The sequence below is a fragment of the Schistocerca serialis genome, chromosome 3 (assembly GCF_023864345.2).
Source record: "Schistocerca serialis cubense isolate TAMUIC-IGC-003099 chromosome 3, iqSchSeri2.2, whole genome shotgun sequence".
NCBI classification, from domain to species: domain Eukaryota; kingdom Metazoa; phylum Arthropoda; class Insecta; order Orthoptera; family Acrididae; genus Schistocerca; species Schistocerca serialis.
Window position 1 is genome coordinate 622,689 of NC_064640.1, and position 24,650 is coordinate 647,338.

The 24,650-nt window shown below is 43.5% G+C and overlaps 1 protein-coding gene across 6 annotated transcripts in view; it reads right to left on the reverse strand.

The window, feature by feature from the left end:
• The window catches only part of LOC126469654 (leucine-rich repeat protein 1-like), an 86,855-nt gene that overhangs the window by 11,797 nt on the left and 50,408 nt on the right, over nucleotides 1-24,650 (reverse strand). For 4 of the 6 annotated variants that reach the window (XM_050096777.1, XM_050096778.1, XM_050096780.1 and 1 more), the window contains exon 6: nucleotides 4,575-4,760. In XM_050096777.1, the coding sequence (XP_049952734.1) occupies nucleotides 4,575-4,760 (186 nt within the window). Of the gene's footprint in view, nucleotides 1-4,574; nucleotides 4,761-5,530; nucleotides 6,070-24,650 lie in introns of those variants that run through there. The other 2 variants (XM_050096784.1, XM_050096783.1) reach the window with 2 other exon arrangements.

A 24,650-nucleotide genomic window follows, 5' to 3' on the forward strand; every position in this document is an offset into this window, starting at 1 on the left:
AACTGCAGAGCATTTTTAAAAACCACCTATTTTGCGGACAGGCTTTTCGACAGTGTTAAAAATAGCCAAACCTGTTCTGAACACTGAGACTAAAGCACGTAACTTTTCATGTACAGAAAAGTCATCCATTGTTATCAGTTGACTGAGACCTATTCAATCAATACTCTTGGTGAGACACAAAGAATAATATGGATGCTTTGCAATTAAATTGTTTTGTTTCTTCTTTATGCTATTTCACATATCAAGAATTAACAGTGTTACATTACAAGCATATGTTTTAAAATGTACAGTTGCATCAACATGGCCCAATGCTTTTGACATTCCTGGTGCACATTCTTTCACGAGTAATCCATCAGAGAAGCATTTCTGAGCTTCTGATAATTTTAAGCATATCAGAGATGATGTAGTTAAACTGCTTTTGTTTTGTGTGAAGTCATGGAGTGAAGAGAAATGTTGAGCAAGATTACTACCTTTGTTTTGATTTAAGTATTTTTACAAGGTTTGTGCACAAAAAAGTTCTTACTTTCACTTAATCATTTTCACAGGGTTTGTGTACAAAAAAGTACTTACTCTCCTACTCCTCATTAAAAAGAAAGTTTTCAGTATTCTTTATTTTTGACATTCTTAAGAACCATAATAGAAAAATAGCCAGAGCAATAACAAGAACCACAACCAGAATGGTGGTCACAGTAATAACCAAATGACGAACTGAATGATAGTGCAATACAAAGAAGAGTAAATCTGAACAGAATGTCGAGAACATGCAGACGAACAAAACCACAGTGCCTCTTCGAATTCAAAGAGATGCTGCCCCACTCGACTCCTGATAAATGAGGAAACCGAAGTCTGTGGCCAAGTCATGATAACAATGTGTGGTTAGAGTTGGAGGGGGAAGCACTCACTGGAGGAGTCTGTCTCATGAGCTACACTTTGCCAGGCCTGTCCTACACCATATACTCAACTGTAATGAAACTTTGGTGAGTAGTTGTGTGCAATCTGCATAGTTTTCTGAATTAGTACACCCATTTTGCAACAGGTGGCACAAGAGTCATTTTAACAAATGTTTTTCATGTAGTTTAGCACTGGTACACGTGTTTCTGGTGTAAAAGTGAGCATACATGATGTAATTGAATTGACTCAAATACCAACAGTGAAATTTCATTTGTGTGTTATATAACACCTGGTGTTGATTGTGCAATTCCCATTGCCAGTTGACATTAGATAATAGATACCACACACATTTTCTTTTTTCCCCAATGAGTTTGTAATAGTCATCACAAGGCATTACTTTCACTCCCAAATCAATTATGCCACCCAAATGACAAAGTGATATGTTGATCTACACATCAAGCATAAAAGAAAAAGGCATCACGAGCTTCAGAAACAGATGACAAAAGAGACGCAAGACACAACTGCTGGAGTATGCAATGTTCAAGCCTGCTCATCTGAAACAGTCAAGTAATGGAAAGCAAAACTGGATACCATTTGAGTACGTACCACTCGATCCAGAAGAACACTGTATGCTAATTTACAGCATGGTGCATTCCATTATGATGCTAATTATGATTACAGTCTTCATTAAAGGGTAATTATGGGGAAAATGGTTTAATTACATGTGTATCATAGTGTCCTCAAATTTAAAAATGAAATACATGGAATGTGCTGCATGGATGGAGAAATTAAATTGCTATAATTAAATTCACCATCCAAACTATAACGTAGGTATCAAGTGACACAAGCCAATTGAAAAATTTCTTGAAAACAAACACAAATACAATCCATGTTTCTGAATGACATCATTCGGTGCAAAATATATGTTGTGTAAGAATTACATGACAACAGTCAAAGTGCAAATGCAAATTATCATCAAGCAGGATTACTACCACCACTGCCAAACACAGATCCGAAATTTATTTAAATTTATTTCATGGGAAACACTGATTGACAAATTGATCAATGTTTCCAATTCAACAAAGGTACTAAGTGAGAAATGGTCACCGGATTACAAATTTTATTCAGTCCACATAATGTTGTTAATATGATTGTACAGAACTGCCGAATGGTAAACATATGTATCAATGGACTGGACTGTGCTGTCAAACAATCACAAGCGCTCATAAAAAGTGCACACAATACATAGGGTTCTGACAAAATTTAACAGCACAAAAACTGAGAAACAATACTGACAGACACTCCAAGATACTATACTGCGACACATAAAAACAATTACATGAAAATGGAAAACTTCCAAAATGGGCCTCTTTGTATGCAAATAACAAGCTTATAAAATCAGTGTGCCACAGAAAACAGGAAAATAAGTAATATGTCATTCACTGACTTAATGCATGCTGTGGGCCCATCTGAAAAGAAGCCAATCACATAAGTTTGCAATACAGTTGCCTATATTTTTGTATTACATTCACATGCAGTCCTACATGAGAGGAAATAAAAGAACTTTTGTTAATTGGACAATCATCATTGGATTCTCACGCTATTTCCACGTGTGTTCAAACAGAAATTGAAATCTTCAATGCATTTCATTGTCAAGCAACATGTTTTTGGAGAGATGTACTGTTTGATGTATTATACTGAATTACGAAATAGGGAATTGCCACAAGCATACATTTTGGTTTGGTTGGAAGGAAGAAATCGCACATCAAATTACTCAAGTTATCTCGGCAAAAATACCATATGTTGACACTGACATAAAATTATTTGAAGAGTGTCACCAAAAACAATTCATCATGCACGTCTGACAGAAAATGCACGAAATAAAACCCAAGAGACTTACTAGTCAAGACTATCTCTGGCAAAGACAGATATCTACTCAAACATCAATGATCACTTTAAACAATAAAACAGTTATGCTGAATTTAATGAGCATTTGTTTGTACTGTATTCATTGTTACTCTTGAAAACAAAGCACATATCAATGTCAAGTATTGCAATTCAGTGAAATCTATGAAGTAAATTAGCAAATGTAGCAATATGGCAGTTTGTTTGAGTGGGAAACACCTCATCTCTCAATGAAATTTCCCAACATCAACTGGAATGTTAAATTAGTAGCAACAAAGCAGTATGGCACATTTTATCACTTTCAATCCATGAACGACATGTAACACTCATTCATTGGGCAGTGCACCTGAAAATGGACAGTGTGTGTACTTTATAACATAAAATGCACATGCAAGGGCATTGTTATCACCACCATGAACAACATTAACTACATTTTTCTCATTGGGCAGGGATGATGTGTTTGATAAGACTCTACTCTACTCTCAACTGCCAACATACTACATATGGAATGCATCAGCAACAAATTTCAACCTCGCAAATAAGGTAAAGCAGTTGCGGGACACTCCAAATTATATTTAATCAACACATTAGGCCGTCTGTATACTATTCACCCACACAATGCAGAATGCTTCTGCTTGTGATTACTGTCACTGTATGTCAACCAACTTCCTTCCAAGAACTGAGAACAGTGAATGGTGAAGTATGTACCACTTGTCATGAAGCTTGCCAAGAATTAAATCATCTTGAAAATGATGCATATTGGGACATTTCATTCACTAATGCATCGAATACTGCTCAGGCACAACAAATATGAACATTAGTTGCAATCATGGTGATGTGCTTCCCACTCCATCCGTTAGATCCTTGACAAAAACACAAAGCCTACACAAGTGAAAACACCCCACATCATTTGCATGCTATGGCATTTAATTCACACCAAACTTGTTAAATGAGGCACTGGTTTTGACTGAGGACATAAGCTTACCATTCTTCGAAACATAAATTCACCATGACTTTGCAACAGCACCAGACTTTCCGAGAAAAGATGATAAACAATATCATCAAAACCTATGTTTTTAACCAGAAAATTACAATACGAGATTTACTGTTGCCATGTATCCCACTGATTCTAACAGGTATGCTATTTGCAGTGTCTGGAGCAACTTGCATTTACAACAACCATCAACAAAGTGCAGGGACAATGACAAAGTGTGTGGGCTAAATTTGGTAGATCCATGCTTCTCACGTAGACAGCTGTATGTGGCCTTCTCATGCATTGGAAAACATTTTGACTTATTCATGTATGCACCAGAAGGAAAAAGAAACAGAAAAATTATGTATCCAGCAAAACTTCAATGAAAAGAATTTAAACACAAATAATTTCTTTCTTTGAGTGGCACTCAACGCATGTGGGTACTCACTAGTACCTACGTATTTTAGATTCCTGTTCGCAAGAAAACTGTAAAGTATTGCAATAATTTGTTCTTTTTAAGTGCCTGTGTGCGAATTGGTGGTTTGTCTTTAAAGGTGAATGGTGGTATGTCTTGTAAACTTTTGTTTAAGTCCATTCCAAACTTTTCATCATTGCAATATTATTTTTTTGTCACAGGATCATAGTTTTCTGGTCAATCAATCTCAAAATGTGATAAGTAAGCAAAGGTACAAAGGATCACATTTCAGGAGGCAAATAAGTGATCCAGGGAGAAAACTATGAGGGAATTGTGCATCAAAATTACTACAGGAACACTATAGCTCCAGAAGAAATATAAAATAATTACCTGTAGTCAATTACAACCCGGCTGGCTAATTCTTTCAGAGTTAGTGCTTCTTGATTCTGAGGTGTTTCCGATACCACAAAATACTGTGCAATGAATGGATTGTTTGACAAACTCAGGGAGAAAGTGGCATGAGGAAAAAGATTGTACGGAAATATTCGCATCCTGTTGTTGGATACTGAGAGAACTCTGGAAAAAAAATAATTAAAATATAGTATCAATTAATGAAAGAGCAACCATTATCATTTAAAATGACAGCTTCTGAAGCTAATGTTTCTCCAACTTTGCTTTCCACTCATAAACAAACAGATTTCTAAGGGAGGTATAATGTACATCGAAGTGAATCATTATGTAACATCGACATCACTTTCTCCCACTTTTAATCTTAATTGAATATGATAAGAAATATGCAAAACAATAAGTTGTTGGAGATCGGTGTATTTACTCCACAGGGCAATGCTGCAAAACAAGGTCTTCAAAAAATGGCTCTGAGCACTATGGGTCTTAACATCTGAGGTCATCAGTCCCCTAGAACTTAGAACTACTTAAACCTAACTAAGCTAAGGACATCACACACATCCATGCCCAAGGTAGGATTCGAACCTGTGACTGTAGCGGTTGCGACCAGACTGAAGCACCTAGAACCGCTCGACCACACCGGCTGTCTTGGTACGACGTAATAATTTTAATGTATTTTGGTAACTTTGTATAGAACTTCATATTTAAGTTTGCTATTAAATTTACTTCTCCTATAAGATTATTATTCAATGAAAATATTATTACACAATGCAAAAAAATTTTTCCAAATTTCATTGGAAGTTTCACTAACATATTTATGATATTTAATCAGTGAAGCAGACATGGAGTGGTCAAAATAATATGATCACCCTCTTAACATGGGATGGGAAACTGACAAGATTATGTAAAGTAAATTGTGGAATAAAATATAAGATCTGCAATTTCAATGTTTTAGGATTTTAATTCAAGGCACTTCTAGACAGAGTGTGTGTAACAACAGAGACAGTCACTATAGCAAGCTGTGTATATAGTCTTAGAGCCATTCCAAGAACCATTTAATATTTCTGTAACAAATTTTACAGATTGGAAAAAATAAGAGAGAAATTGGTAATACACACATTTCTTTACTAGGAAAGTGTCTAACTACTGTTACCTGGCATTTTAATTCATTTTTTTTTTCCTTGAGCTAATGATTTTTTGTTGAAGTTGACAACTGATGTGTTTATTTTACTTTAGTTATTTATCAAATGTATGCATGTTCCATGGATTCAAATAGTGATGAGCTTGCCCCGGGTGTGAAATTTGTCAAGATTATGAGTATGTGTATTTACATAATTGAAAACTCAACATATTTACAATGAAAATAATATCACAAAAATAATACAAGTGATAAAGTAAGACTATCTTCTCACTTCAAAGGTGTCATGTTGAGAACCATGTTTGGCAGGCCCCCTTGTTGTCATACTGTTGGACAGTCAGTCTGCAATACATATTAACAGAATTACATAAACTAAGTAATGACTAAATGCAAATAACCCAAATTCTATAATATTTTTATTAACATTAAACAATCATGAAACTATTTTAAGCAGTCACTTATTTTATAAGCTCCCATTCACAAATTCCTGAACAGAGTAGTAAGAGTGATACGGCAGATATCTGATGTATTGCAATGTTGAAAAGGGATTCACTGTCCCTGAAGATTTTTAAGTCTATGTAAAATCAGTTGAAAATTTTTTATCAGCATACTCAGCGCCTTGAGGTAATTCACTGGGCTGCCACTTGGACATTAGGCACCACCCAATGTCTCCTATGTCTCTTGTCATCACACAACCGGCACATATGATGTGACAATCACTTCGCATCCACTATTACAAAGCATGGCCACCTGTTGAGAAATCACAGCTGGAGTGGCCATGCATGATGGCTGCACAGCCCCTCTCAGTGCCATCTGTGACATGCCATCTATGTACGTGATCACCACCCAGCGATTGCTCTCAGTCTGCTCTCACTCATCATCCTATTTACTGCACTAGCTAGAGCTGTACTGTATCTGTCTTGCCACATGGCTATGTCATGCATTGCATCTGACCGGTTTTGGAGAAGCTGTCTTTTTTTTTTCTGCATTGGGAGTTACAACATAATCGGTGAAGATCATCGGCATCTTTTCATGTTTATTATGTACCCGTGAGCCCTGTGCAACAGGCTACCTTACCACGTGTGTCAATGGAAGTTGTGCTATGGCAGTTTCAACAACAGTAGTTGGGGGACAGAAATGCCAGGAAGCTTTACTGTATGCGCTGCTCTCCTGCCCATCGGCTACAAATCTGCCATTGAAGTTCCCACCATACGATGAGCCAGCAAAAGAGTGGGAAGCATATGGGAAGTGCGTCCAGCAGCACTTTGCTGCATTCCAGGTGATGGATCCAGCTGTAGTAAAATCACTTTTCCTATTATGGATCTCAGCAAATACATAACAGCTCTTCTGCAAACCGGCCCCTCTCACGGAACTGGCACACCTGACCTTTGACAAAATGTTTGCTCTACCAATTACTTAATTTCACCCACACTGCCATGTCATTTTATCACCATGCATGGGCAGCGGAAGTGCGGAGATTCAGTAGGGAATGTCATTTTGTGACTCCTGTAAATAAGGAATTGTAGGCAAAGGTGATGATAGGGATGCAATCATTCGGACAGCTCTGGATATGGAGGTGTGTCAGAAAGCTCTGAAATTTCAGAACCTGACTTTGTAGGCCATTTTAAAATGGGACTAATCCTTTGAAGTTTCCAAGGCCATGGGGTGTCGAATAGAATTCTGGGGCAAGGTGGCAGCCATCATGTTAGACCCGGGCCCCACTCCGGCTCATCTCAAACAAGGAAAAGGACCTCGGCCCTCCAAACAGTGCTCATTTCCATCACGCCTGGACTGTTTACGAACACGCCAGCCAAGACTGTATCGACATGTGAGCACAGTGTGAGGCACGCTAGAAGGAAGGACATCTTGTGTGTCTACTGTGCTCTTGACAAAAAACTCACTTTGGCAGGACCTAACAAACATTTATAAGAATTCGTTGAAGTCTCATACCACAGTGGTGTCATCTAAGTGTAGCGGGTCTAATGTAGCTGTGGGAAAAGCAGAGTTAAACACGGGCAATCCTTGCTTGTCAGGATGGGTGTGCGACTTTAGTGGAAGACAACAATGGATGTACTCACAATCCTTTACTTAATCACTGAATTCCACTCTTCCATGAACAAAAACAAGTCTTCAATTATTCCATCCCATTAGTACAGTCACTGCACAACATATTGTCCTCCACATAATATTCCACATTGAGCATCAGGCAAAGTAATGGCCAGTGGTGCAGACAGGTGAGTTGCTCCACAGTGTAATGGTGACATGGCATGTTGACTCTGCAACAATGATGCAGACGCTGCACAAGGCTTCATACAGCTGTGGTGCACAGCAAGGCCAGCCTGCAGAGTCATCTGTCGGTATGGCAGGCCACAATGCCCAGAGGCACGGTGATGGCCAGGGTCAACCTGTGGACCAACCGACTGCAGAGCAGGGGCAGGTGGCTGGTGGAGAGTTGCCTGCCCCGGTTTGGCAGACAGGTAAGGGTCACTGGTTCACTACCCACTGGCAGCAGAGTTATGGCGATGGCTCCGAGTGACACAGACTGGGTGTCACTTACTGTCCAGCTGGCCAAGCAATTATAAGCTGGTATAGCTGCAGTTAAATGCTGCTTCTGCCTGCTGATTCCATAGTAACAGTGGTATTTCTGGGGTTTGCAGAAGCATCTGGAGTGTGTTTATGACTGGAAGGTGTGGCATAAATGGCAGCAGCTCAGCCAAGTTGCATCAATTAGGTGACATTGGGCTGTGGCCTGGTTCTGGCACTCGTGGTCCGATGGCACAGGAGCTGATCATGCAGCACCTGCTATCTGGCCTTGGCGTTGTTTCAGTTCTGGGCTCCAACTTCTGTTGCTTACAAGTTCTCCTATATTTTTATCCTTTACATAAAAAACTGTTCATCATGCTCACATTGCACAATAAACAAGTTCAGCTACAAACTCACACTCGTGCCTCTGCATACCGGGGTATCGTCTCAGTTGTGCGACTGGATTCCTGATTTCCTGTCAGGAAGGTCGCAGTTCGTAGTAATAGACGGAAAATCATCGAGTAAAACTGAAGTGGTTATCAGGTGTTCCCCAGGGAAGCGTCCTGGGACCTCTGCTGTTCCTGATCTATATAAATGACCTGAGTGACAATCTGAGCAGTTCTCTTAGGTTGTTCGCAGATGATGCTGTAATTTACCGTCTAGTAAGGTCATCCGAAGTCCAATATCAGTTGCAAAGCGATTTAGAAAAGATTGCTGTATGGTGTGGCAGGTGGCAGTTGACGCTAAATAACGAAAAGTGTGAGGTGATCCACATGAGTCCCAAAAGAAATCCGATGGAATTTGATTACTCGATAAATAGTACAATTCTCAAGGCTGTCAATTCAACTAAGTACCTGGGTGTTAAAATTATGAACAACTTCAGTTGGAAAGACCACATAGATAATATTGTGGGGAAGGCGAGCCAAAGGTTGTGTTTCATTGGCAGGACACTTAGAAGATGCAACAAGTCTTCTAAAGAGACAGCTTACACTACGCTCGTTCGTCCTCTGTTAGAATATTGCTGCGCGGTGTGGGATCCTTTCCAGGTGGGATTGACGGAGGACATCGAAAGGGTGCAAAAAAGGACAGCTCGTTTTGTATTATCACCTAATAGGGGAGAGAGTGTGGCAGATATGATACGCAAGCTGGGATGGAAGTCATTAAAGCAAAGACGTCTTTCGTCGCGGCGAGATGTATTTACCAAATTTCAGTCACCAACTTTCTCTTCCGAATGCGAAAACATTTTGTTGAGCCCAACCTACATAGCTAGGAATGATCATCAAGATAAAATAAGAGAAATCAGAGCTCGAACAGAAAGGTTTAGGTGTTCATTTTTCCCGCGCGCTGTTCGGGAGTGGAATGGTAGAGAGATAGTATGATTGTGGTTCGATGAACCCTCTGCCAGGCACTTAAATGTGAATTGCAGAGTAATCATGTAGATCTAACCAAATCCTGTATGCCTTGACTACCAGGTTTAAGATGAGAACATCAAATTTCTTTCCCTGCACTTCCGCTGTCGTTAAGCCATGTTTAACATGTACCTGTAATCAGCGAGGACGTCATTTTGATGGAGAGGGTCCACGAATATGGTTGTTCTCGGCAGTTTGCAGGATTTGACCCCAATCCAGAGAACGCATCCCGTGCCACCACTGATTTTAACAGAGGTAGTTGTACGTAACGCCCACGATTGCGCGGAATGAACTTGTGGAAGTGGCCACGTTTCACAAGCACCTTGCAGTGGAATGGCGTAGAGGCCACCAAAACGGTGGGTTTCCGCACCGAGATGGACAGCTTGCATCCTGTAATCTACTACACTCTGATAGGGGTGGAGGAAATCCTTCCTCAGGATGACATCCAAATCTTGCCTTTGTTTTCGGATTACATCCATTTCTAAAGACTAGTGGCTGGCTCCGATTTTCAATTTAAGTAGGCAATACCCAGCGGGTACGATTATTTTTTCGCTCAGACCACTACTGTGGTAACGGGGTGGTTTTAACACTCATCTATCCCCATGTCCTATGAATAGTACGCTGGTTTGGGCCCCAGTGGCGATAAGCACTCTTACATTTTTTCCTCAAACTTTGATATTGAGGAGGATACTTGCCGCCTCATTTATGACACCGTGGCAGACTGGGTGCATGAATTTTACAGAGGGCATGGTCGGGCAGCGTGACTTCCCCCCCGACAATTTCTCGGCTGATTTTGGGGTTGTGGTGGATTGTTTTTGACTTGTTGCCTCAGCTGATTGTGCGAGGGCCCCCCCGTTTCCCGGGTTCTGCAGGCAGTTTCTACTCATATGCCGTATAGTTCCAAACAAAGAACAATAAGGTGCACGGCAGCATGGCCTGCCTTTCGGCAGCATTGGTATGCCTGCTTGTATTTAAAAATTGGACGCGGTTGTTCATTCGGATGCACCGAACTGGTAATAAAATGCCCTACCTCCTCTTGCATCATTATGAGTCTTAAGGCATTGTGAACCAAGGCAGGTGATGCTATTTTTACCTCTCCTCCAACACACAGGTCGCCTGCTCAATTAACATCTCTTTACGGTCAGAATCTGAACCCAGCGTAGAAGTGCGGCAAGCCACAGTGCGGATACAGTCAGCAACTGTCTCTACATCCTCCCCTTGCTTCGGGTGGAGGGTGGACAACTTGTCCCTGTAATAGCTGGCGTCACACCTGTCCGAATAACTCTCTCTCAACCCAGCCTCTAACATGACAAAAGAGACGCTGTCCCTAAGGGTGTGAACTGATTCAATATATGTACGGGCATCACCTGCCAATTAAAGGTGGAGTATATTTAATAGGAAATTGTTTGGCCAAGCGCGAGCGTGGCCTAATCCTTGGACAGTTTGTAGAAAGGAATTTATTTGTTCATTAGGTTTCCCAGAAAACATTGGAATGAAATTGACTGAAGAGAAACTGTTAGCCAAAGTTACAATGGAAGGCTGGGGTACTGTGCTACTTAAGGTGCTTGCAGCCATCATTTGCGGTGCAGCAGGGTGTGTTTCTGATGCACTTAGATCAACAGAGTGGGTTTAAGCCAATTTTTGGCATTCTTCCATCAATTCTATCTTTCTCAACATTAACTTAATGACTTGTAGTTGAAGGGCAACTACTGGGTCTGGTTTTTCCATACGTGGTGGTTCCCTTCGCCAGTGGCGGTACTATGGGTTTGAGGCATGGTTACAACATTAGGACACCTAGTGCTCGCCGAAAACTTTACAATTACAGCACAAAAAAAAGACCTACACTCGACAAGATGATGGCGTAGCTGGCAGGAAGGAGGCAGTGACAAAGAAAAATTGATCAATGAATGCACACAAGCTGTAGTTGCAGCGGTGGTGGGTCGTCGACGGCTGCATCCCGTTGGACGACGGCGGCAGGAAACAGCGGCGAAGATGATGTCAGCAGTGTTGACAGCTGTGTGATGTGCCTCAGCTAGTAGGCCGGAAGATGGGCGTTTCCTGGATGGTGGCGTGTAGCCGGAACATGCCACCGTGCTGCATCGGAGCGGTGTGGAAGACGGCTACCCACAATAAGGTGTACCATTGGACTGCCTGAGAACGGCAGTGGTGGCGGCTGGCTGTGTCGCACAGCGAGGAGGAGAGAGTGCCAAAATGGCAGAAGGCTGCGTGGCGGACCACGAATGCGTGCTCTTGTTACTGCGCATCGCATCTGGTGCGTCAAGTGCGAAGTACTCCTGGCAGCCTCATTGGGTACGGCAGGTTGAACTTCAATTAGGTCGATAACGGAGAGCGATCCCATTTCGGACACCAGATGTTAGTGTGTCCAGATTGGCGAGGAAGGGAGAGCAGCAGGCACCTGTTCAGGTGATGAAGTTAAACATTTTATGATAGACATGATGGTTTAGTTCAGTAAAAAGTGGTTGAAGGCAGGCCTAGAGAAGCCGCCGAAACTGAATGGGCTGCTGCCTAAGAGAGCAGGAGAGGAGAGCGTCTAACCGGGTCAGAAGCTGCCAGTAGAAGATAGCAGATGGCATTCCGCTCCCAGCAGCTGGCTGGGCTCCACCCCCACGTGACCACCTCCAAACCTCCCTACTGGACAGCCAAATTGTAGACACGCGGTTCAATAGTGTTACCTCATCAGCAACACGTGAGTTTAGCTGCTGATGGTTCAACATGGGAGTTTCGAAGTGGTTCCAGCATAATGCAACGTGACTTAAAAGCTGAAACTAGCTGCCAGGCAGAAGTCACTGGCGAACATCAATTGAAATACAAAAAATTAAATTTTTATAATATTACATTCATACAGTAACGGCCCCCACTGTATACCACCGTTGAATGAGGATCTTCCCACCTACATCTACATCTACATCTACATCCACACTCCGCAAGCCACCCGACGGTGTGTGGCGGAGGATACCTTGAGTACCTCTACCGGTTCTCCCTTCTATTCCAGTCTCGTATTGTTCGTGGAAAGAAGGATTTTCGGTATGCTTCTGTGTGGGCTCTAATGTCTCTGATTTTATCCTCATGGTCTCTTTGCGAGATATACGTAGGAGGGAGCAATATACTGCTGGACTCTTCGGTGAAGGTATGTTCTCGAAACTTTAACAAAACCTGTACCGAGCTACTGAGCATCTCTCCTGCAGAGTCTTCCACTGGAGTTTATCTATCATCTCCGTAACGCTTTCACGATTACTAAATGATCCTGTAACGAAGCGCGCTGCTCTCCGTTGGATTTTCTCTATCTCTTCTATCAACCCTATCTGGTACAGATCCCACACTGCTGAGCAGTATTCAAGCAGTGGGCGAACAAGCGTACTGTAACCTACTTCCTTTGTTTTCGGATTGCATTTCCTTAGGATTCTTCCAATGAATCTCAGTCTGGCATCTGCTTTACCAACGATCAACTTTATATGATCATTTCATTTTAAATCACTCCTAATGCGTATTCCCAGATAATTTATGGAATTAACTGCTTCCAGTTGCTGACCTGCTATTTTGTAGCTAAATGATAAGGGATCTATCTATGTATTCGCAGCACATTACACTTGTCTACATTGAGATTCATTTGCCATTCCCTGCACCATGCGTCAATTCGCTGCAGATCCTCCTGCATTTCAGTACAATTTTCCATTGTTACAACCTCTCAATACACCACAGCATTATCTGCAAAAAGCCTCAGTGAACTTCCGATGTCATCCACAAGGTCATTTATGTATATTGTGAATAGCAACGGTCCTATGACACTCCCCTGTGGCACACCTGAAATCACTCTTACTTCGGAAGACTTCTCTCCATTGAGAATGACATGCTGCGTTCTGTTATCTAGGAACTCTTCAATCCAATCACACAATTGGTCTGATAGTCCATATTCTCTTACTTTGTTCATTAAACGACTGTGGGGAACTGTATCGAACGCCTTGCGGAAGTCAATAAACACGGCATCTACCTGTGAACCTGTGTCTACGGCCCTCTGAGTCTCGTGGACGAATAGCGCGAGCTGGGTTTCACACGAGCGTCTTTTTCGAAACCCACGCTGATTCCTACAGAGTAGATTTCTAGTCTCCAGAAAAGTCATTATACTTTAACATAATACGTGTTCCAAAATTCTACAACTGATCGACATTAGAGATATAGGTCTATAGTTCTGCACATCTGTTCGACGTCCCTTCTTGAAGACGGGGATGACCTGTGCCCTTTTCCAATCCTTTGGAACGTTACCCTCTTCTAGAGACCTACGGTACACCGTTGCAAGAAGGGGGGCAAGTTCCTTCGCGTACTCTGTGTAAAATCGAACTGGTATCCTATGAGGTCCAGCGGCCTTTCCTGTTTTGAGCGATTTTAATTGTTTCTCTATCCCTCTGTCATCTGTTTCGATATCTACCATTTTGTCATCTGTGCGACAATCTAGAGAAGGAACTACAGTGAAGTCTTCCTGTGAAACGCCCCTGTCCGCACCAGTCATGAGCTGGAAAAATTGAAGCAGCCATCCAACTCTTCTGACAAGATCTGCCCGGTTTGTACTGCTGCACGGGCACGTGGCTAGGTTCGAGTCAACGCACTGTGACGCAGCTCGCTGCTTTCCCATGGAAGAACGGGTGGGATATCCCACTAGGCTGCCACCTAGATGTCAGGCACTAGCCAACATCACACGACTGACACATATGACAGTCATCTACATCCACTACTGTGAAGAGTGGCTGCCAGGAGGAGACACAGCGGCTGGGTGACCGAGCACAACAGCTGCACAGTGCCTCCCAGTGGCACCTGCAACACGCTGTCTACATATGCGGTCGCCACCTGGCAATCATCATTAGTACCTGTCTTGCCCTCGTGGCTATGCCATACATTCCATCTCTTGTGAATTATTGTCCTGTGAGATAGTTAAATATAGTTGTTCTGGAGGTGCTGTTTTGTGCTTTTTTTAAGTTGCAAGTTACAAAACGTCTTTCTGCAGAAAAAATATATATATAAAACTCCACCGAAGCCGGACCCAAGCCCAGTTGAAAAAGGAGGAGGGAGAGGAGTAACACCTCGTTAAAAAACCTCGGTTCACCTGGCCCGGGTGATAGTACTTCGTGAGGGTCCCTCACCAGGGAAACGGTGAAGACCTCAACGGCAGTGAAGGCGGTGATGAAGATCGTCAGAATGGCAGAAGAGGCAGGCTTTTGTATAAAAGCACCAGACTGTAGCATCTGTTCCCACAGTGGGCGGCTACAAAAGGCGTCTGTCCCACATATTAGTGGCGGCCTCACTTACAATTCTAAGCTAAATGCTTGAATTTTTATCATCGAAAGGTTCAACTACCTTTCCCAAACCAAACTTTAACCTAAGACATGATGGTAAATTTCAAAAGGAAAACTACTCCAGGAAGTAACCAATCTTCCATTGCCATTCGTGGCAGTGCAACTAGGCCTTTGAATTCTGGAGAGCCTAGAACATCATGTAAGGAAGAGTCGGAGCTTCCTAATGCTTCTTCAAAGATAAGACCCGAGAAAAAACATCTACTGGTGACTATGAACATCAACACACTTACGAAAGTTGGAGAACTAAAACACCAAACAGACAATCTCGATCAACCCAACATACTTATATTAGCACTTCAAGAAACAAGGTATCTGGATGAAAATGCATTTGAGTCAGGTGGATCTACAAAAGAAAACCAGCCATTAAAAATTCCAATAATACGACTATATTAGGGACCACATTTATGGTCAAACAGCACTTACAGAATCAATAACTAATTTTAGCTCCCCATCAGAATGAATTTCATTTCTGACGTTCAAGTCGGGCAATAAGCGTTACACTATTATAAATGCACATGCACCTATCAACCGACATAAAAAAACAAATGTTGACAAAGTGGAAGATTTTTGGGAAATGCTAGAACACGAAACATCCATATTGTCAAAAGAACATATACAAATTTTAGTGGGCGACTTTAATGCACAAGTTGGCAAAGAAATAAAATTTAAATCAGTAGTTGGAGATTATCCAGCACATACAAGAACCAACAGAAATGGGGAAAGACTCATAGATTTTTGTAAACAATTTAATCTGAAACTAATGTCGACATGTTTCAGGAATCCAAATCAAGGTGAATATCAGTTGGACCATGTGGCAATAATGACTCGCAAGTACAAGGAAATCTTGGATGTCAGAGTGAGGAGGGGCCTAAACATAGACCTAGACCATTATCTGACTGAAATAAAGACCATGTTCCAACCGAACAAACCTGAACCAAAACCAAGAAGATTTCCAAGAGTAAAAACTAAATTTCAAACGCAAAATCAGGAAAAATTCTGTGGTATACTAAACACAAGAAAAATGGATGATTGGGAAGAAATTAAAGAAACAATGCTAGAGTCAGTTAAAGAAATGGGACAACCACAAATAATACCAAAACACAGATGGTGGAACGAGCTGTGTGATGAAGCAATTGACAATCGACTAAAGGCATGGAAAAAATGGGACAGTGATAAGAAACATGAATACGGGGAAGAGTTTAAAGAAGAAAGGAAAAAGACAGCAAAAATCATCAGATCAGCGAAAAGAAAATATGACAGACAGATTAGAAGAAATGGATTCAGACTTTAAAAGGATCCATGGCTGTTCGCTTTAATTGTGAATTAAATTAAAGGGAACAGCCATGGGTAACAGGATGGCCCCCTCGTACGCCAACCTATTCATGGGTCGCTTAGAGGAAGCCTTCTTGGTTACCCAGGCCTGCCAACCCAAAGTTTGGTACAGATTTATTGATGACATCTTCATGATCTGGACTCACAGTGAAGAAAAACTCCAGAATTTCCTCTCCAACCTCAACTCCTTTGGTTCCATCAGATTCACCTGGACCTACTCCAAATCCCATGCCACTTTCCTTGACATTGACCTCCATCTGTCCAATGGCCAGCTTCACACGTCCGTCCATATCAAACCCACCAACAAGCAACAGTACCTCCATTACGACAGCTGCCACCCATTCCACATCAAACGGTCCCTTCCCTACAGCCTAGGTCTTCGTGGCAAACGAATCTGCTCCAGTCCGGATCCCTGAACCATTACACCAACAATCTGAAAACAGCTTTCGCATCCTGCAACTACCCTCCTGACCTGGTACAGAAGCAAATAACAAGAGCCACTTCCTCATCCCCTCGAACCCAGAACCTCCCACAGAAGAACCACAAAAGTGCCCCACTTGTGACAGGATACTTTCCAGGACTGGATCAGACTCTGAATGTGGCTCTCCAGCAGGGATACGACTTCCTCAAATCCTGCCCTGAAATGAGATCCATCCTTCACGAAATCCTCCCCACTCCACCAAGAGTCTTTCTGCCGTCCACCTAACCTTCGTAACCTCTTAGTTCATCCTTATGAAATCCCCAAACCACCTTCCCTACCCTCTGGCTCCTACCCTTGTAACCGCCCCCAGTGTAAAAACTGTCTCATGCACCCTCCCACCACCACCTACTCCAGTCCTGTAACCCGGAAGGTGTACACGATCAAAGGCAGAGCCACGTGTGAAAGCACCCACGTGATTTACCAACTGACCTGCCTACACTGTGAAGCTTTCTATGTGGGAATGACCAGCAACAAACTGTCCATTCGCATGAATGGACACAGGCAGACAGTGTTTGTTGGTAATGAGGATCACCCTGTGGCTAAACATGCCTTGGTGCACGGCCAGCACATCTTGGCACAGTGTTACACCGTCCAGGTTATCTGGATACTTCCCACTAACACCAACCTGTCAGAACTCCGGAGATGGGAACTTGCCCTTCAGTATATCCTCTCTTCTCGTTATCCGCCAGGCCTCAACCTCCGCTAATTTCAAGTTGCCGCCGCTCATACCTCACCTGTCTTTCAACAACATCTTTGCTTCTGTACTTCTGCCTCGACTGACATCTCTGCCGAAACTCTTTGCCTTTACAAATGTCTACTTGTGTCTGTGTATATGAGGTTGGATATGGGTGTGTGTGCGAGTGTATACCTGTCCTTTCTGCCCTCTAAGGTAAGTCTTTCCGCTCCCGGGATTGGAATGACTCCTTACCCTCTCCCTTAAAACTCACATCCTTTCGTCTTTCCCTCTCCTTCCCTCTTTCCTGACGAAGCAACCGTTGGTTGTGAAAGCTAGAATTTTGTGTGTATGTATGTGTCTGTGTTTCTATCGACCTGCCAGCGCTTTCGTATGGTAAGTCACATATCTTTGTTTTTATAAAAAAAAACAGTGTATGTCAGTCATATACAGGACATCCCAGAAGGAATGTACAACGTTCAAGGATATGACAGGGACACTCATTTGAAGCAAAGAACATCATATGGACATGTGTCCTTTTCTAATGGTTTCTGAGAGAGAGCATATTTAATGTATGTTTATTTTTTGGCTAGTGGCAAGCACCCGTGTATGTCTTAACCACCTGAACTCTGACATTTTATTCTAGCCCAGACTACTACATCACTGTCTGTCACTTTGCTCTATATGTTCTTCTGCTATTAAACTAGCTTGTTGAATTTGCAGTTGTCCATGATGTGTTGTGAGTGAAGTAGTGAGAAGAACTGAGAGTATAGATAGAAGCATAGGTTTCCTGATACGCATTTATTTAACTGCCACGTATCTACACTAATGAATAATATGCAGATATGGTGTCAGTTTACAGCGTCTGCAATTGTAGTGCTCCTCCTGCTGTCTAAGAATGCTGTAGCAGTCTCCAACATCAAATTCCTGATTGTAGAGTGTTCCCCAGTGTTTCCAGCACTTGCCTGCAATAGATATTCTTCCAAGTTCCCATTTTTCTTCTGAATGTGTACATGTTTATACCTGAAATTATATTGAATAATACAGAAAATAAGTAAGCTTGACACTTGTAGGGAGATAGGAGCAGCAGTTTCAAATATGGCACCAGCTCCTTGTGACACAATGATGTCATTTAGTCCCATAGTGGGACAGATTTGCTATGAGCTGTCAAACATGCCTTCTATGCCTGCATCACTTTGGCCCTCTCTGGAAGGTTCCAGATCTGCTATTGCATTTACATAACCTGAAAACTGAGCCAGCCCCAGTAGTCAGAGGCTTTAAATCCTGATGTTGATGGCAAAGACAGCTTCAGTGTTTTATTTCAAGTGATGCGGTTTGTAAACTGAGGAACTTTTATTGGAGTATGCCACCTCAAAAGACTGAGGATAGATTTATGATAATTTATGTAATTTTTTAATTAATGGCTGAGTTAACTAATGAAAAGAGTCATTTGGTCCAGGCAAATTAGGGCAGCAACAGTATAATGGTAGAAGCTGCAATTTAACAAGTACAATGGCTAAATTTGCAATAGAAATTTTGGATATGTGTGAATTTTTAATATTGATTATCTGGTAAGTTATTGAGATTCAAGAAAATTGAAACATGTTACTATAAAGTCTGAATGCCAGTCTCTCTAGTGTGTAGTACCAATATTAGCTCAGTCCATACTTACTATTACGTGCTATAGTGATAATGTGAATTATGAATTACCTTTAATTAACATAGTTTCCAGCAAAACCAAATGGACATTGGGATAAGGATATTGAAAATAATAGTGTGAAAAATAAATTAAAGTGAGGCAAAGTCTGATTAATATTTTGAGACACACACACACACACACACACACACACACACACACACACACACACACACGTAATATATATGCATTATGTAGATACTAGGACGAAAAGTGAAAAATAAGTAAAGAAAAAATATAAATAAACAGCAGTAGTGTAATCATAGCAGGTGGGGTAGTTCCACCTTGCTACATTATAACACATATGCACTATCCAAATGTACTCTTTTAAGGCTTAAAGGTATAGGGCCGATACCACCTGTCTTTCATTCTGCTGTACGCTGTTTTCATTACAGAGTCTTTCCTTTTAATGGATCACAATGTTATTTCACACATAGCTCAGATGGTCAACAAGCACAATATCACTAAACACTTTGACCAGCTTGTTCCTCAGACTTGTATTCTTTTCATTATTGCTGGGATCTATATGAAAGAAATATTGTAGGAAGGCTGGTGCAACCCAACACTGTTTTAGATCAGGATAGGTCTCTGTTTCATGAGTGGTAGAATGTTCTTAAATAAAAAATCAATACTTTCACTAAATACATATGACACAGTTCAGAAACCATTGTCATTACTTGCAATGGGCACAGTATTTTGGTAAAAATCAATTGCAGCAGCAGCATCATATTTTTTTGAGCTATTCAGTTGATGCAAATTAAGCTGAGACTAACAATACAATTTATAGTGTCAAAAATGAATCACCTTTTTAATTTAAATTATATTTGCACTCTCAAGTAAACCACTTGTAGGAGTAATTTCACTACATAAAGGAAAACACTTGTATGGATTTTATACTGTGAATGACCACTTTTATTGTACCGCACAAACACAATAGATACATACGTTAACGCGGGAAACGAACACTGGTTGTTTCCTCCAAAGAACCTCGCTCGCAAAGAGAGTCTTTCAGTGTCCTGTCAACTATCGACTTGTCACTCCCACACATCTCCCCCTCTCCCCCCCCCCCCCCCCCTGAAGTGCGGAGCACCCGGTATGGTGGGGTACTTAAACTTCACCTCTCGGCTTGCGGATAGAGTGGGTGTGGGTGCTGCTTGATTATTCCGCTGCTGCATTAGGTCCCCTGGTGTAGAGCTCCGGTGGGTCACAGCTGTCTGGCTCTGCGGAAGGTGTGGGTTCTTTGCGAGTTGTGTCTGAAGTTGTCTGCGAGACTGTAGTCGGTGCTGTCACTGTCCAAGCGGGTTTTACCCACTCAATGGAAACCTTGGTCGACTTTCCCTGGTGGAGGATATCCATTGTGTGTGTGTATCCCGTCCTAGCACTCGGTACGGTCCAGTGTACGGTGGCTGAAACAAATGACGTACCAGGTCTGTGCCGAGCATGATGTGGGAACAAGTATCGAGGGACTCGTGTATGAACACTGGATGCGTGCCGTGCTGAGACGTTGGGGCTGCACGTAGCATCTCTGCCTGCTTCCTCATTTGTTGCAAGAGGTGGGGTAGTTGTGTGTCATCTGGGAGAGGAACTGGTGCAAGGAATTCTGCTGGAACACAGAGTGGTTCTCCATATACCAACTCTGCCGAGGAACTATTGATATCTGTTTTCAATGTGGTCCATAACCCCAACAAAACCAATGGCAACGCTCAAGTCCATGAGTCCTCGTGGCACATCAGGGCAGCCTTTAAAGTCTGGTGCCACCTTTCCACCAAACCGTTGCTGGCCGGGTGGTAGCTAGTAGTCCGGCTTTGTTGGAAGCCGCAGTGTTTCGACAGTTGTTGGAACAGTGTCGACTCGAACTGGCGTCCTTGGTCGGTGGTAACAAAAAATGGGCACCCAAAACAAGCCACCCAAGTTTCCAAGAATGCCCATGCAGTAGTCTCTCCAGAAATGTCCCTGATTGGTGTAGCCTCTGCCCACCGTGTGCAACGATCCACTGCCGTAAACAAGTACCTATAACCTTCTGAAGGGGGGAGGGGTCCAACCAAGTCAATGTGTACATACCCAAAACGTGCCGTTGGGGTTGGGAATTGTCCTACTGGAACATGAACATGGCGTCCCACTTTGCTATGTTGACACTGATAGCAGCTGCGGGCCCACTCCCATGTATCGTTCTTGATTGAAGACCACACAAAACGGCCCGTCACTAACTTCACTGAGGCATTGATTCCCGGGTGTGCCAGGTTTTGAATGGAATGCTGTCGAATACCTTTCGTCGGAACTGGGGGGGGGGGGGGGGGGGGGGGGGGGTGATGTATGGGCGTGGTCTAACCGTGGAGGTGTCGCACCATACCTTACATGGGCTGCAGGGGACGTCCTCAAGTTGTAAACATAGGCCAGTGGACGGGTCCACCAACAAGGACTGGAGCTGCGCATCTGAAGCCTGTGCCCTTGCCAATTCAGAATAATCCAACATTGGACTTATCCCATTAATACGTGAGAAATAGTCTGCCACAATGTTGTCAGCACCATGGATGTGACACACGTCTGTCGAAAACTGGCATATAAACTCTATATGTCGGGCCTGACGTGGGGAACATGAATCGCTGGCTTTGTAGAAAGCTGCCACAAGAGGTTTGTGGTCAGTGTATATGGTGAATTGCCTGCCCTCAACGAAAGGGCAGAAGTGCCTGACACTTTCATCCATTGCGAGGAGTTCCCTATCGTATGCACTCCAATGAGTTTGACTCATCTGTAGTTTTGTGAGAAAACACTTAGTGGCTGCCAATGACCCTTCACTCTCTGGTGCAGAGCTGCACCGATTGCAACTTGGCTTGTGTCCACTGCTAGGGCTAGCTGAGCTCCTGGTGCAGGCTGCATCGTGAAGGCTGTTTTGCAGTGCCTTGAAAGCAGAGTCCATCTCGGGTGTCCATGGGAGTGGGCGCTTGCCACTTTTGTTGTGTCTGGCCGAGGCATTGTTCAGTGGCGTCTGGATTGCTGCTGTTCCGGGGAGATGGCAACGATAGAAATTTATCATCCCTAGGAATCGTCAGAGATCGTGGTAGTTTTGAGGCCGTGGTAGGGTACCCAACTACTCCAGCTTCTCTGGCAGTGGCAAAATGCCCTGAGCTGATACTTTATAACCCAGGAAGGTTACCACGGGTTCACCAAACATGCACTTGTCCCTGTTAAGTGTTATTCCATAAGCACTAAGCCTGCTTTGCACCTCGTTTACGTGTTTCTGATGGTCAGAAACATTCCCCAAAAACACCAGAATATCATCTAAATAGGCGAAACAATACGGCAGCCCTCTTAGCACGCTGTCTAGAAACCGTTGCCATGTTTGGGCAGCATTTTTCAGCCCGAATGGCATCACCAAAAATTCAAACAGCCCGAATGGGGGTGTCACTGCAGTCTTTGGTATGTCCTGCTCTGCCATTGGGATCTGATTATAAGCCTTATGGCAATCTAAAACACTGAATATGGTTGCCCTGGCCAGTGAATGGGTGAAATCCTGTATATGTGGGTCAGGGTATCTGTCTGGAACAGTTCGGGCATTCAAAGCTCGATAATCACCGCACGGGCGCCATGACCCATTCTTTTTATGGGCGAGGTGCATAGGAGAGGACCATAGCCTGTTGGATGGCTGTATATTTCCTTCCTGTGGCATCTCATTGAAAATGGTCTTGGTTTCCCACAAGCAATCAGGTGCAAGCCTGCGAACACGTGAGGAGACTGGTGGGCCTGCAGTTGTACGGATGTGGTGCACTGTCTCATGCTTCGCCCTGCTCTTTCTTGTTCCATGTTGTGGTTTGGGTGTCGCCTTTGCGGTTGAAACAGCAGGAGCCTGTTGTGTCGTCAACTGTTTTGATGTCATTTGAGCCATCTTCAGGTCAGATTCCTTTGTCGCTATGGTGTCCTCCCAGGTGGGTGCGCTGAGGTTATCTACCCTTTGGCATGCAAGAGAGGTCAGACGTCCTTGTATTCCCGGAATACCCCATCCATTGGCAGAATGGACGAGTTGTGACTTGCATAATGCATATTAGTATAGGTCCAGTTGCATTTTTCTGGTAGCCCAATGTCCACTGCCAGTGTTTTCTAACCATACGTGTGGATGACTGCTTTCAAAGTGGTCTCTTCAGCACATTTGTCTGATGGGAAGAAATTTACAGGCAGAGTGCTGACATCTGAGCTGGCGTCAACCAAGAACATCCATCCTGTAGAGCGATCAGGAACGAAAAGTCTTTGTGAAGCTATGTACCTTACAGCTGTGGGAGAAGTCGATCCGCATAATGTAGGCTCGTGCTGAAATGGGGTTGGTCTCCTTCCATGCGTCTGTGAGTTTACGCGCAGTTGCTTGTTGTCACGGTCGGCTGCGCCTAAAGCAGGCCGTGGGATGCATTTGGGTGCGAGCACGTCACCTTACACTTTGTAGCTTGCGCGCCGAAGTGCTGGTGGAACCAGCAATAACCGGTTCCGTCGATTGCGTGACGGGACGGGCACGCCGGCTGGCAACGACGCGTGTGTGTGTCAGCCGCTGCAACATCACGTGGCTCTAGCCCCTGCAGCTGGGCGGTCAGCTGATCGATGGCAGCGCGGAGAGATCGGAAATCTTCGGTCACGTCCGGCGCTCGTCGTGCGGTCGTGGCAGCACAAGCTGGAGGCGCCGCGTCAATCAGCTCCGGCCGTGCTCGGCTGGTGTTGTTGGCTGAGGTGGTTGCAGCAGCGGCCACTGTGGCGCGCGAGTCGAGCAGGGAGTGCGCTCTATCGGCCACTTGCAGCAACTCGCTTAATGGCTGGCCCTCGTAAGCAATTAAGGTTAAGCACACCTGCGGAGGTAACTGCTGTTGCCATATGTGCACAAGTAATGTGTCTGAGAACACGGAAGGGTCCACCATAGCACGTAAATGCCGGTAAAGTCTGAAGGCGACCTGTTACTGCATTTCTCGTGGTACAGGAGCTGTGTTATCTGCTGGTCCACAGGTTTTGTACAACGCAAAATTAAAGCCGTCTTGAGGGTGGCGTAGGCTTGCTGTGTTGGGGGTTGCATAATTATATCCGATACCACTGACTACACACGTTAGTCCAGGTTGCATATCACTAGCGTGAACTGTTCAAAATCGTTGACTATTTGTTGCTGCATGAAAATGTTCTCCATAATAGTGAACCAAATTTCCGGACGTTCGGGAACGAAAGGTGGGGGCGAACGGAAAGTGTGAAACTCGTGGGAGCGGTACCAACGCAGCCCTGCGGACTGGTTGTGCGAGGCAATATCCTGTGGCGGCGGCACGGGACCCGCCAGCACACATGGCGTGGTTGGAAATGTAACATCGTGGACGAAGTCAGTTTGAGATGTAGGAGTCCGTGGCACTGTGAACTGAGGGTTTTGCTGCATCGTGTCGAGCTCCTTCTTGATATTCTGGATGACGCCGTCGATGTCACGGAA